The sequence below is a fragment of the Eimeria necatrix genome, genomic scaffold, assembly GCF_000499385.1.
Source record: "Eimeria necatrix Houghton genomic scaffold, Enh_scaff373, whole genome shotgun sequence".
In the NCBI taxonomy this organism is placed as follows: domain Eukaryota; phylum Apicomplexa; class Conoidasida; order Eucoccidiorida; family Eimeriidae; genus Eimeria; species Eimeria necatrix.
In genome coordinates, this window is record NW_013654222.1 from 1 (window position 1) to 13595 (window position 13595).

Here is a 13595-nt window from a genome sequence, read left to right on the forward strand (position 1 = left end):
GAAAGACCTGCAGCAGCATGAACAAGATCAACGGCAGGAACAGCAAAGAGAGCAGCATTCACTGCAGCATGAGCAGCTGCAAGAGGAGCAGCCTCAAAAAGAGCAACAGCAGCAGCACAGGCAGCTCCCCAGCCTCTTCCAGTCCTTCGAAAAAGTGGGAGAGATGCTTCCTTCTCTGGGGGCGCTGCTGCAGCCGCTGCAGCCGTTGAAACCGCTGCAGCCGCTGCAGCCGCTGCAGCCGTTGAAACCGCTGCAGCAAATGCAGCCAATGCAGCCAATGCAGCCACTGCAGCCAATGCAGCCAATGCAGCCAATGCAGCCTATGCTGCCACTGCAGCCGCTGCAGCCAATGCAGCCAATGCAGCCAATGCAACCGCTGCAGCCGCTGCAGCCGCTGCAGCCACTTCAGCCACTGCAGCCGCTGCAGCCGCTGAAAGCGCTGCAGCCGCTGCAGCCCCTGCAGCCATTGAAGCCGCTGCAGCTGCTGCAGCCTCTGCAGCCACTGCAGCAACCGCCGACGCTGCAGCCGCCAGAGCCTGAGCAGCCACTGCAGCCTCAGCACCCACTGCAGCCGCTGCAGCCTCTGCAGCCTCTGCAGCCGTTGAAGCCGCTGCAGCTGCTGCAGCCTCTGCAGCAACCGCCGACACTGCAGCCGCCAGAGCCTGAGCAGCCACTGCAGCCTCAGGACCCACTGCAGCCGCTGCAGCCTCTGCAGCCATTGAAGCCGCTGCAGCTGCTGCAGCCACTGCAGCAAACGCCGACACTGCAGCCGCCAGAGCCTGAGCAGCCACTGCAGCCGCTGCAGCCACTGCAGCCGTTGAAACCGCTGCAGCCGCTGGATCCCCTGCAGCAGCAGCTTGGGCCTCTGGGCTCGCAGTCACTACCGCAGCTGCTACAAATACCCCAGCAGCAGCTGCCACCAGTGCAGCAACCTCAGTTGAGCCTGCCTTTGAGGCTCCCTTAACAGCAAGAGCAGCAGCAGCAGCAGCAAGGAACACCCATAGCTGGCTCAGAGGCCCTGCAGCAGCAGCTGTCACAGTGTCGTTCGCTTGCAGTGCGGATTCAGCCCCCCCTGCAGCTCCACAGGCAGCAGCAGCAGCAGCAGCAGCAGCAGCAGCAGAGCAACCAGCCAGCTTTTGTCGGTGGCCACAGTTCGAGCTCTCTCCTTTTGCAAGGGCCATTTCAAAAACAAAGGGCAAGGCAGCATGCTTAGGGGCAGCAGCAGCAGCAACAGCAGCCAAGACCCTTGCAGCAACTCCCCGCTGCTACGCCTGTAATTAATCATGGGCAGCCGCTGCTGCTGCCAGCAGCTGCAGCCCTTCGGCCAGCAGCAGCAGCCAGCTGGAGCCATGCACCATTCTGCTGCGCAGGCCCATGCGGCAGCGGAAGACGCTAAGGAGAACCCTTGTGAGCTGCTGCAGCAAGTGCAGCAAGGGCAGCAGCAGCAAGTGCTGCTTTCGCTGCTCTTCAGGCATGGCGCTGCTGAGACAGATGCCCAGTAAGTTTTTTGCATCCAGCAGCAGAGTGCAGCAGCAGCAGCAGTTTTGGCAGCAGCAGCAACAACTTTGGCCTGAACTGATTCCCAATTCTCCCAAATCAAGCTTCTAGGTGGCCCCAGGGTAAGCTGCAGCTGCAGCGGCCTTTCAGCTTGCTGCTGCAGCAGCCGCAGCCCCTGCCTTAGTCCACTCTTTTGTTGCAGCAGAAGCAGCCCTCAGTGCTGCTGCAGCATTAGGCCTTGCTGCAGTGGCAAGTGCGTGGCATCAGCACCAACTGCGACAGGATTCTCTTGCTACCGGGCCGCAGCAGCAGCAGCAGCAGCAGCAGCAACTTCTGATGGCCACAGCTACAACCACAACGGCCGCAGAATCTTACAACGAATTATTTGCAGAAGCAGCAGCAATGTAGTGGCTGGTAAGGATGAAGCAGCAGCAGTTCTTTCGGACAAACTGGAACTATTGGAGCCGCAGGTGAGTGGCACGCAGCTCCCGAGCACACTCTTGTAAGCAGTACCAGTTGCTGCTGCTGCTGCAGTAGTACTTACTGCTGCTAATTCAACAAAGGCCACCGCCCTTGCTGCAGCAGCAAGGGCTGTTTGGGCTGTGGCCGCAACGCACTGTGCTCCTCAGCTCTACACGAGCAGCAGCAGGCGGCGGCAGCACTGAGGACGGTAAATCTACTATCGCCAAAGCAATTGACGGCAATAAACGCAGCAGCACCAATACACGCAGCAGCAGCAGCAGCAGCAGCAGCAGCAGACTAGCAACCATGGCACCAGCAGACTGTGTTGGCGTGGGCGCCGTAGGTGAGTTGAAGCCTCCACAGCGGGAGGTCTGTGCTGCCTCCAATGAGAAGCAGCAGCAGACGCTATTGCTTGTGCTGCAGCAGCAAAGCAAGTGTGTCGGAAGCAGCTCTGCTGCTTCCCCACCAGTCCGCCAGGCACCCAGCAAGTTGCGCACCGCCAGCATTTTCAATTTGAATTAAAAGACATTATTTTCACGAATTGTTTTAAGGAATTGTATAGTTCATGTTGGGAGACAAAAAAGCAGCCCGTAGTACCGGGCACACCGGCGCTGCCGACGCATGCAGTAGCCTGCTAGTCTTGACCTAGCACAAGTGGAGCTGCTGCTGCTGCTGCTGCTGCTGCTGCTGCTGCTGTTGAGTCGCATTCATATGTACTTTAGAGACAGACACAAGACACCACTGTGGCAAGAGGCGGCCCAGCCCGCCAGGGCCCCGCGGTGAGCTGTTCCCTTTGCTGCTGTTGCTGCTATGCGTGCCGCTGCTGCTGCTCCTGCTGCACCCAAGGCTTCGCGATAGTCCCTCAGACCGGACGGCATCATGAAGCCCCGTCACCGCGGCTCGCCGCAGTCGCAGCAGCAACAGAGCAGCAGGGCAGCAGCAGCAGCAGCAGCTCAGCCACAGGAAGTTAGCCCCAGTAAAGCTGGAGCCACAAAGGGGCCACCCTGCACTAGCAGCAGCAAACGCCGCAGCAGCCTGGGCCATTTGTGTCGAACTTGTTGGTGTGCGTACACCACAAGTTACCAGGGGCATATATACCTGCTTGACGCCTTCCTCTCGTGGCTGCTGCTGCTGCTGCTGCTGGTGCTGCTGCTGCCACTGGTCTCGGGCACCACCTTTCCGAAGCACGCCTTCGTTGCTGCCCTTTTCTCTTGCGGCGGCACAGCGGCCCTCACAGGCTGCCTCCGCGCACAGGTGCGCGAGCTGCTGCTGCTGCTGCTGCTGCTGCTGCTAGTTAATGGCATTGCCGCTGCCTGTTGCTGCTGAGAGCTCCCTTAGGTGCTGGTCTTACAGGCGGCCCGTGTGTTGCTGCATGCGCTGCTGCTGCTGCTGCTGCTGTTTGCTGCAGCTCGTGAGCCCGGAGAAGTTCGAGGTGACGGAGCAAAGGGCAACAGCAGACTTCCTTGTTTGCTGCGTAGTGCTGCAGGTTCTCTGTTTCTGCTTCCTAGGGTAGCAGTGGCGAGCATCTGCTGCCTCCCTAGCTGCAAGAGCAGCAGCAGCAGCAGCGCAGCAGCAGCAGCAGCAACCCCCACATGAGTGACAGCGTAGTTCCCTGCCTAAGTGTTGAGCTAGGGCAGCCACTTGAGCAGATGCCTTGCTGCTGCAGCAGCTGCAGCAGCCACACAGCAGCGCCTAGGTGCTGCAGCAGACGCCCTGCTGCTGCAGCAGCCGCACAGCAGCCGCTGCTGCACTACAGAGGCCGCTGCTGCTGCCAGATCGCGCTTGGGCCGAAGACCAGCAGCAGCAGCAGCAGCTGCCGCTGAGCCCCTCCCTAATCTGTTCGTTTTTGCTGGAGTGCAGCGCCGTTGATAACTTTCTCAAGACCATTCTGATTTTCGATGTGTGGCGTACGTGCACTTGCTGCAGCAGCAACAGCAGCAGCAGCAGCAGCAGCTGCTGCTGCTCAACTAGATGTGTCGGCACTTTCGACTGCGTAGCTAGGCTGCCTCGGGAGTCTCAGTAGCCTTGCGTGACTGTCTGGCGAAACGTTTGGCTAGCTGGCTAGCTGCTTTGCCCTGGCTAGCTGCTTTGCCCTGGCTAGCTGCTTTGCCTTGGCTAGCTGCTTTGCCCTGGCTAGCTGCGCTGCAGGCCCTTAGCGCCCCTCAGAGAGGGGCCTCTGCCGCGAGCGCCCCGGCGGAGCTGCAGCAGCAGCAGCAGCAGCAGCAGCAGCAGCTGTGGGGCCCTGCAGGTAGCGGCTGTCTTGTCGCCTGTGCTTTGGCCACTCAGCTCGGACATATCCCCCCTGCTGCCGCCGCAGGTGCCTCCCGTTGTGCTGGTGCTCATGTGCTGCCTCAGCAGCAGCAGAAGCAGCAGCAGCAGCAGCAGCAGGGGGGGGGCTAGGGTGCCGCCGGGCGCTGTAGCGTCCCCACGCTTCCTCACCTCTTTCGTAGTCGCGCTGCTGCTGCTGCTGCTGCTGCTGCTGCTGCTGCTGCTGCTGGTACTGCTGCTCCCTGTGGTAGGCTGGGTAGTGGTAGTGTCTTGGGGGCTCAGGAGGCAGCGAAGGCGGCGGGCGGCGGTGGTACGGCGGCTCGAAGTGGCTGCGCGGCTCGTGCTGCTGCTGCTGCTGCTGCAGCTGTCTTTGCCGATGCTGCTGCTGCTGCCCGTAGGTGTGCTGCTCGGCCTCCCCATAGTACCGGTAATACTCCTGCTGCTGCTGCTGCTGCTGCTGCTGCGGGTAGTGCCTGTAGCCCCTGGGCGACAGCCGCTCTCTATAGAAGTCTGCAGAATGACTCCGCACGGAAGCTGACCTCCGCCTAGAAGGCAATCTGCTGCGGCGCTCTGGCCCCAGCTGCCTCCGCCGCTGCAGCTCTTCTTCCTGCAGCAAAGAGTCTCGTTCCCGCTGCAGCTGCCGCGGGTGGTGCCGCTGCTGCTGCTGCTGCTGATGCGGGGGCTGCGGCGGCGGCGGTGGCATGCAGCGGGGAGCTCGCTCGCGACCTTCGGGGCTGCGCTCACGCCTCCAGTACTGCTGCTGCTGCTGCTGCTGCTGCTGCTGCCGCTGCCGCTCTTGCCTGTACGGCTCTTCGTGCTCAAGGTGCTGCTGACGCCAAAAGTGGTAGTCAGAGTGTTGGCTGTGGGGTCCTGACTGCAGCGAGCTGCGTCGCTCGCGGTGCTGCTGCTCACCGTGCGGCCGCCGCTCGTGCTGCTGCTGCTGCGGTTGCTGCCACCACCGCCGGCCGTCGCCGTGCTGCTGCTGCTGCAGCGGTGGCTCTGCTGCATCGCGTCGTTGCCGCTGTGGCTGCTGGCAGCGCCGCAGCTCCTCTTCGGCCTCCAGCCATTCTTCCTGCTGCTGCTGGCTATGCTGCGAGTGCGGGCGCTGCTGCCCGTTGCAGCAGCCGTTCCTGCTGCTGCTGCTGCTCACGCTTTTTATTTGGCTGCTTCTCGCCCTAGAGCCGTAGTCGACCGGGCGGTGCTGCTGCTCTCGCCTCTCCTGCTGCTGCGTTTCGTTGGGGGGCAGCGGCTGATGGTACTGTCGCTGCTGCTGCTGCCACGGCTGCTGGCTTTGCTGCTGCATCTGCTCATGCTGCTGCGCTTCCTCACTCCTTTCTCTTTCATCCCAACCACCATGCTGTGTGTAATGGTCGCGCCTCCTACTGTGGGGCAAAAGAACGTCTTTGTGCTGCCGCTGCTGCCGCTGCTGCGGCCGCTGCTGCTGCTGCTGCGGCTGCTGCAGCTGCTGCTGCTGAGGTGGCGACGGGGACCTCAACCGCTGCGGAGCGCCTTGCTGGGGGTGAGTGCTGCGGCGCTCATGGGCGCCTGGAGGGGAGCGAGAGGTGAGGCTGTCGGCACGCTGCTCTCGTTGCCACTGCTGCTGCTGCTGCTGCTTGTGCTGCTGCTGCTGCTGCGGCTGCTGCTGGCGCTGGTCTTGCTGCTGCCGCAGCGGCGGCTGCCGGCCCAAACCGACGGAGCTGCTGCGCCGCTCCTCCCGCCGCCAAGAGGTGACAGGCGAAGACGAATACACCAGTCGAGCACTGCCAGGGTCTGCAGCATCTTCAGCAGCAGCAGCAGCAGCAGCAAGAGGAGCAGCAGCAGAAGAGCCACCAGCACAGCCTGCAGCACCCGGCGTTGGCAACAGCGGCGGCAGCGCAGCGCTCGAGGGCAGCAAATGGCTCTCCCGCTGCCTTGCTGCTGCAGGTGCTGCACTGGGCGCCGCTTGGGGAGCTGCTGCTGCTGCTGCTGCTGCTGCTGCGCCGCGGGGCAGCAGCAGAACGCGTTGCTCCTCGCTGCTGCGGCTGGGCCCGCTTGGTAAGACACGCCGCCGCGGGAAGGATTCCGTGGTAGGCGCTGCACAGCAGCAACAGCAGCAGCAGCAGCAGCAACAACAAACTTGCAACGAGGCAGCACGAATGGCCTGTAGCGACTAAGTGCTACTTCTGCTGCTGCACTTGCTGCAGTTGACGACTCACCTGCTGCGCTGCTCAGTTTTACAGCACTGCCGGTACTAATGACTGCCCTCCGCAGCCGCGCCGGCTGCTGCTGCTGCTGCTGCTGCTGCTCCGCATCAAGCAGGGCAGCAGATGAGTCGGCGTATCTCTCAGGCGACGCATAAGGCCGGTAGTGCACTTTGCGTCTGCCGCTGCCGCCTCTGCTGCTGCTGCGTCTGCTGTTGCTGCTGCTGCCGCTGCTGCCCCGCCTTTGCCGCTTGGGGCTCCTCTCGCGCTCCCGTGGCTCAGTCTCGATTTCTGCAGCAGCAGGAACACACAAAAAGCAGCAGCTGCTGCAGCAGCAGCAACTAGGGCTGCTGGCTGCAGGTAGAGCAAACAGCGCGTGACTGGCACCAGCAAACAGCAACAAACCGCAGCAGCAGCAGCAGCAGCAGCAGCAGCAGCAAACCGTCTCTGTAGCGCCTTCTGCCTTGGAAGCCGTCTGGCCAATCTGAGGCAGCAGCATCATCGCGGGCCCTCAGAAGAACTCTGTTGGAACTCCTTTCGTGCAAAAGAGCAGTGACGCGCCGCGGAGGCTGCTGCCACTGCTGCTGCTGCTGCTGCTGCTGCTGCTGCATTTTTCCTGCGTGACGTATCTGCGGCCGCGGCTGAAGCAGCACACGCGGCCGGCTGCTGCTGTCTTGGGAAGAGAAATCTGCCTTAGGGCCCCTCGAGGCTTCGCCGTTAACGCGAAACCAGCGTGGGGGGTTCAGCTGCACAGGCCGCCGGCTCCGCGGCAGCAGTTGCTGCTGCTGCTGCTGCTGCTGCTGCTGCTGCTGCTGATCTAGAGCGTACTCGTGTACCGGCTCATTCAGGCGCTCGTGGTCCGGATTTGCATGCAGCGAAACTCGCGAGGTGCTGTGTGAAGTGCCTGTAAGCCTCTTGCGAGGGTACGCGTAGGATTGCTGCTCTTGCTGCTGCTGCTGCTGTTGCTGCTGCTGCTGCTGGTACTGCGGATGTGGCCGCGACCGCGTAGCAGGACTGCTGCAAAGAGACAAGTGCCTGCTGCTGCGGCTTCTGCTGCCTCTTCGAGCAGCAGCAGCGCCTTCGTAGTTGGCTTCGCGGCTGCGGCTGCGGCTGCTGCTGCTGATGCTCGGGTGGTGGCGGTAGCGCTGCAGCGAGCAGCTGCTGCTGCGCCGCGGCTTCTGCACAGCAGCATCAGGGGGAGGCGGGGGAGGGGGAGGCGGGGGCTGGCCGCCTGCTGTGTGGCGCCCTGGGGGGCGGTCGCCTCGGCGCAGTGCGATGGCAGCAGCAGCAGCAGCAGCTGCTGCTGCTGCTGCTGCGTCTACGGCTCGGGCAGTCTCTTCATGGGCGTGCTTGTCAGCTAAGGAGCGCCACCGGCCAGACATCTTGTGACAGTTGCTGCACCAGGCGCTGCTGCTGCTCTTCCTGCTGCAGCCTGCGCTGCTGCCCCAAGGTCACTGTTGATCCCTTTGCGTGTGCTGCGTCAAAGAAAATGCCCAAGAAGACGACAAAGGAAGCTATGGAGAAAAAAGAACTTGAGTTTGCTGCGGCAGAGCCCGGCCTCAAGATTTCAGAGCCGTTGCCTGCTGCTGCAGCTTGGGCTGCTGCTAGTGGTGCTGCTGTCTCCGGCTGGCTGTCTTGCCTGGTATGGAGGCCGGCACAAGTTGCAGTAACAAGCAGCAGAGCATTTGCATAAAGACAAAGAGTTTTTTTCTAACGAAAGAACTCGCCTGATCGCCTCGGCAGCACTGGTGAGAGTAAGCCAGCAGCAGCAGCAGCTTGGGCGGCAGTGGCTGCATGCGGCAGCAGCAGCAAACACAGCATACCGAGGAACTGTTAATTACCCGGAAAAAATTCCAAGGCTTTGCCGACCTGGTGATCATGCTGTTGAGGAGAACGCTCTAAGGCTGCTGCTGTTACTGCTGCTGCAGCTGCAGCAGCAGCAGCAGCAGACATCTGGGCCTTCTGCTTGGTAGAGGCTTCCTGTCCATTGGGGCTCCCCCAATTTTTCTTAAGGGTCCCCTTGTCTCCACAGCCACAGCCAACAGCGGCATCTTGGGGTGCCTGTGATGTTGTGCTGCTGCTGCTGCTGCTGCTGCTGTGCTGATCTTGCTGCCTGCGCCGCTGCGCCTGCGGCTGCCACCTTGTAGAGGGCGCTGGCTCTAGTCTTAGGAATACCGCAGAGCAGCGGCAGCTGCACTAGGACTTAAGGCGGCTCCCACTGTTGCTGCTGCTCCTACTGCTCTTGCTGTTGCTAGTGCCGCAGCAGCTGTCCGAGCACCTGCAGCAGCAGCAGCAGCAAGAAGTGCAGCACGGGCACATGCTGGGGACGGGCACGGGTCCATTCGGGCCCCCACAAGCTGCCAGGTGGGAAGACACAGCTCACGAGAGCTTCAGCGCAGCAGCAGCAGCTTTTGCTGCATCAGTCGTGGAAAGGGAAGCAGCAGCAGCAAAACTGCAAGCAGCAAACGAGTTTCTCTTTGCTTCTTTGCGCAGCCTCAAGGTTTGCTGGAGCCGTCATGTGGGCGTGCCTTGTGGGGATGCGGCTGGGGCAGAAGCAGCAGCAGCTGCTGCTGCTGCAGCAGGCTGGCGGGTAGTCTCGGCAGATTTTGCTGCTGATGGTTCTTTGCTGCTGGTTGCTGCTGTGGGCGGGCCCGAGGGGAGCTCTGCGAAACTGCTGTTAATCGATTTGAAAACCGGATGGTAAGGTGCAGCAGCAGCAGCTGCTGCAGCAGGAGCTGCAGTAGCAGCAGCAGCAGCAGCAGTAGCAGCAGCAGCAGCAGCAAGCGCAGCAGCAGCTTAAGCAAGCGCACAAGAGCCGCAAGAAAAGCGAGAAGGTAGAGGCAGCAAAAGAGAAAAGGAGAAAGAACTAAAGAGGATATAAACCCAAAAATTAGATTCAAAAGGGGCAGCAGCAAATACCAAAATGAGAGCCACAGCCAGGCCAAGCTGTAGTGCGCGAGAAGCAGAATTGCAGTTCCAAGTGCCGGCGCCGCAGCGCCCCTGGCTCACCTGCTGCTGTTCTTTTTCCCTCGATGAAGCAAATGCTGCTGCTGCTGCTGCTGCTGCTGCTGCTGCTGCTGCAGCGTGCCCCGGGTGTATGACTGTCCGGAAGGAGGCGTTTCCTCTGCTCGGTTTGTGGCCTTGTCAACTGCAGAGTGTCTCATTGGGGGCGCTGAAGCTGATGGTGGGACCCCCTGCTGCTGCTGCTGCTGCTGTTGCTGCTGCTGCTGCTGTTGGTTGCTGCTTTAACACTGTTGGCCACCCTGTACATTTCTAAGCTCCTGGAAAGTCTAATTGGAGTTACTAGCGGCCCTTCTGAGCCAATGGCGCAGCAGAAGCCGGCTGAGCAGCAGCAACGTTGGCAGCTGCAGCTGCTGCAGCTGCGAGTGACGTGGCAGCGGTGGGCTGTTTTTGCTGCTGCTGTTGCACTTGCTGCTGCTGCTGCTGCTGCTGTATTCGCCGCAGCGTGCGTCCGTCTGTGGGACTTGGCCGCCGGTCGGCTTGTCTGCCCCTACCCGCTCCCCGTGCCGTGAGCTGTGCTGCAGGCAGCAAAAGTGCTGCTGTGGCAGCAAAGTTGTTCTGTGCTGCTGGCAGCAAAAGTGCTGCCCCGGCAGCAAAAAATCCACAGCTGAGCAGTTGTAGAAGGAGAGCCGAGAGGCAGCCACAGCGCAGCAGGCCCTGCAGCAGCAGCGACAGAGCAGAGAGGCAGCAACACTGCAGCAGCACTGGCGCAGCAGAGAGGCAGCAACGCTGCAGCAACACTACAACACTGCACTGGCACAGCAAATAGGCAGCAAAACAGACAGACTGCATCCCGGGGTGCCCCGTGGACTGTCGCTTCTATCTAGACTCCTGCTGAGGCGGTTACTGCTGCTGCTGCTGCTGCTGCTGCTGCCCTTGCAGTCTAATCGGGTCTGAGGGCTTGCTGGCGCATCCCCGGCAGCGCCTTTTTCTGGCCAGCTGTTGCAACGGCTCGGTGCTTTTGTTTGACTTGAAGCAGAGCCAGCCGCTGGTGAGGCGCTAGTCTTGTTTGCTGCTGCTGCTTCATTCTATTCTCTCTGCTTCGCCTTCTCTGCTGCTGCTTCACTCTATTCTCTCTGCTTCGCCTTCTCTGCTGCTGCTTCATTCTATTCTCTCTGCTTCGCCTTTGCTGCTGCATGACTCCACCTCCTGGCTGTTACGCGCGTTGCCTTGCGTGTCTGAGACCCTCGTGCTGCTCTTCTGCTGCTGCTGCTGGCTCTTGTAACGTGCTGCTCCTTTGCCTAAATCCTTTATGTTGCCTTTTTGCTGCCCTGCGGCTGGCAGCTTCGAAGCAAGAAGCTGCCGCTGCGGCAGCAAAAGGCGAGACGCCAAGGCCACAGCTGCGGCTTTCAGGGCTGTTGTTTTGCTGCAGGCTGTCATGCAGTGCGAAAACCCCCGCCCCGCCATCGCCTTTGACTGGGAAGGGCTGGTCTTCGCGGTGGCCCGTTTCTCCACCGACGTGCGCCTAGTCAACAGCGAGTTGACCGACCTGGTGAGCTGCTGCTGCTGCTGCTGCTGCTGCGTTTGCCGCGACGGGGGCCTGCATTGATGCTCCCGATTTGGATCCGCTCGGAGAGGTTGCGGCTACTGTCGTAGTGCTTTTTGTTGTGTGGCTGCTCGCCCACCGTCTGCTTTTGAGAGGTCTTCTAAGCTGCTGCTGCAGCCCCTTTCGTGTTGCTCCTGCTGGTTGCTGCTGCTACTCTAGATGCTGCTACAGCAAGCGGGAACGCAGTGGGGTTCCCGTGGAATACGCAGCCGCAGCAGCGGGTTATGCTGCTGCTGCTGTGTCAGCTCCCGCTTGGGGCGCTGACGCTCATGCTGTCTTTTAGTGAATTCGTTTCTGTTTCCGGTGGTGGCACAACACAGGGCCGGCCTTTCAATGCTATTGTGCGTGCTGGTGTGGCTGCAGCAAGAATTCTCTGCATTTGACTTGTCAGCTTCTTTGGACCCTGGTAGCTGCATCGCGGTGAGCATTAGTGTTTACAACTTCTTTTCATGTTGCTGTACCCCATATTGCTGCTGCCTCCGGCCCTGGCAGAAGCTGCTTCCACAGCAGGCAGTGCTGCTAGTGCTTTGGATGCTACAGCTGCTGCTCCTAGCGCAGCAGTTTTGTGCGCGGCGGAATATTTCTGCAGAGTCTTTGCTTCAGCCCCGACGGCGAAGCAATTGCTGTGGCTACAAACCGCCACCAGCTGCTGCTGGTGAATGCCTTCGAGGGCACTACGGTCAGTGGTCTTCTAGCTCCCTGAGCCTTGCAGGGCTCGCCTGCAGCTAGCCATTAAATAAGAACTGCTTTCTCGCTGGCTAGCTACTAGAACAGCTTTATGGCTGGCTAGCTACCCAGCCGCCCAACAGAGCAGTAGCAGAGCTGGCACGCAACATGCAAATATGCCGCTGGGAGAAGAAGCAAACCCTGCTGAAAAGTTGGTGCATGGATAGGCTAGCTCCGGCTAACTAGCTAGCTAGTAACCCACCATATCTCAGAAGATCCTAAGAACATTGCTTCCTAGCTGCTTCCCATTGTGCTTTTTGTCAAGCTTGCTGCTGTCACTGTTTCTGTGCTGTTTTGCTGCAGATGGCGAGACTGTGCGAGGCGTCATTCGGCGACTTGTCGAGCGATTGGCCCTGCACGCCTACTTTTTCAGGCAACAGTTCGTTGCTGTTTTGGTCTCGAGGCCCCAGCCTCTTGGCCTTTCGGATGCCTCCGGCCACAGACAGCGGCGCGCAGCAGCAGCAGAAGCAGCAGCGGCAGCAACAAACAGACCTTAACACGGAGCTGCTAGTCGCTAGGCATGCGGGCCATTCAGAGCCAATTTCCATCGCCAAGGCGTCGCCTACTCATGCGCTTGTGCTGACAGGTGAGATGGAAACCCAAGCTGCCCGACTGCTGGTGATCTCTCTAGATATGCAGTTAACTATTTACTACATTAGGTGATGAAGGGGCTCTGAGCGACCTCTCGCGCACCTTCGAACAGCAACAGCCGCAGCAGCAAACTGCACATGATGTGTATCAGCAGGACTTTGTTGCCTTCGCCGTGGCTGCTGTGTGTTCGCTGCAGTGGGTGGTGGTGTCGTTGCCTTGTGGCAGCCGGCAGTGCAGGCATAGGGACAGCAGCTGTTACTGCAGCTTGTACCAGTGGAAGCAGCACGGCGACGCATCAGAGGCAGCAGCACGACATCAGAAAGCAACGGGCTGCTGCAGCAGGATTCCCGCGCGGCAGGCTGTTTGCTGCTGCCGCCTCACCATGGCCTTTCGGTATTCCATGCGACTTGTACGCATGCCGTTGCCATTGCTGTGGAAGCTGCAGCAGCCCCCTAGGGGAGGGTGGGGGGTGATGGACTCGTGAGAGGCCAAAACTTTGAAACTGCAGAGTTCTCAGCACTGACGCGAGCAAGAAGGCATCTTTGTTGTATGTAGCATCGAGCTCTATCAGCAGCAGCAACAGCAGCAGCGGCCCAGCGGCAAGAAGCGCTAGAAACGGGCAGCGGAAAGGTCGCTACTGATCGTTGCGTCGAATTTACTTTGGCATATTTGGCTTTGCATGCAAATCAGTGGGGAGTTCGCAGAAGCAGGTCCAGGCGGTTGTGGTAGGATTTGACTGCGAACGAAGCTACTGCAAGCATCTCCTCTATATTAGTTTCGACACCAGAATCAGTACTACACTCTCCGGTGCCCCTGTTGAAGCCCTTCTTTCTGTTTGGCTGCTGCTGCTGCTGCTAGGGCCTCAGGCCACATACAGCATAGATTCCTGCTTGATCACGCCAGTGCAGACTGCAGCGAGACAGGCCACTGCTTTGGACTTTCCCGGCACTGTGGGACTTTGTGAGGATTAGGGCTAACCACAAACTACCTTTTATTTTAAGTGCTAAACACTTGAAACTGCTTCTACCGAAACTATGAGGCAGTCCGGACTGCATAATCGTGTCAGGGAGCCGCTAGCCTTTAGGGTATTGCACTTGGTGGGGGGCAAAAGAGCCTGGCAAAGGCAACGCAAATGCAGGCAAAGGCAACGCGCTCTGTCTTTTTTCAAGTCTGTCAATCCAGTGTCCTGTTAACTCGCGCAGTCTGTTTTTTATGCCTGTCAATTCAGTTCCCTGCCGGCGCTGCTGTCGGGTCATGCACACAGCGCCTGTCGCAACACCCCATTTGGCCCAGAATGCCCTGCT

At 60.2% G+C, this 13595-nt stretch overlaps 4 protein-coding genes across 5 annotated transcripts; 2 read left to right on the top strand and 2 right to left on the bottom strand.

The window, feature by feature from the left end:
• Positions 1 to 320: 320 nt before the first annotated feature.
• Positions 321 to 1181, bottom strand: ENH_00048210 (hypothetical protein; the record flags this gene model as incomplete). Its single annotated transcript, XM_013581160.1, has 1 exon — positions 321 to 1181. The coding sequence occupies one exon, from the start codon at positions 1179 to 1181 to the stop codon at positions 321 to 323; it is 861 nt and encodes a 286-aa protein (XP_013436614.1).
• A 168-nt stretch (positions 1182 to 1349) lies between these two features.
• ENH_00048220 (hypothetical protein) lies at positions 1350 to 2481 on the top strand (the record flags this gene model as incomplete). Its single annotated transcript, XM_013581161.1, has 3 exons — positions 1350 to 1498; positions 1889 to 1999; positions 2127 to 2481. The coding sequence occupies 3 exons, from the start codon at positions 1350 to 1352 to the stop codon at positions 2479 to 2481; spliced, it is 615 nt and encodes a 204-aa protein (XP_013436615.1).
• A 1630-nt stretch (positions 2482 to 4111) lies between these two features.
• Positions 4112 to 7789, bottom strand: ENH_00048230 (the record flags this gene model as incomplete). Of its 2 annotated transcripts, XM_013581162.1 has the most annotated exons (4): positions 4112 to 6300; positions 6423 to 6698; positions 6850 to 7585; positions 7730 to 7789. In XM_013581162.1, the coding sequence occupies 4 exons, from the start codon at positions 7787 to 7789 to the stop codon at positions 4112 to 4114; spliced, it is 3261 nt and encodes a 1086-aa protein (XP_013436616.1). The 2 variants fall into 2 exon arrangements, with proteins under 2 accessions (XP_013436616.1, XP_013436617.1); XM_013581163.1 differs by lacking the exons at positions 6423 to 6698; positions 6850 to 7585; positions 7730 to 7789 and having other exon boundaries at positions 4112 to 5530.
• A 935-nt stretch (positions 7790 to 8724) lies between these two features.
• Positions 8725 to 12534, top strand: ENH_00048250 (WD-40 repeat-containing protein, putative; the record flags this gene model as incomplete). The annotated part of the gene is made up of 9 exons (XM_013581164.1): positions 8725 to 9107; positions 9491 to 9591; positions 9873 to 9936; positions 10311 to 10419; positions 10801 to 10920; positions 11338 to 11394; positions 11564 to 11653; positions 12004 to 12286; positions 12488 to 12534. 9 exons carry the CDS (start codon positions 8725 to 8727, stop codon positions 12532 to 12534), a joined length of 1254 nt encoding a protein of 417 aa, XP_013436618.1.
• Positions 12535 to 13595: the final 1061 nt, after the last annotated feature.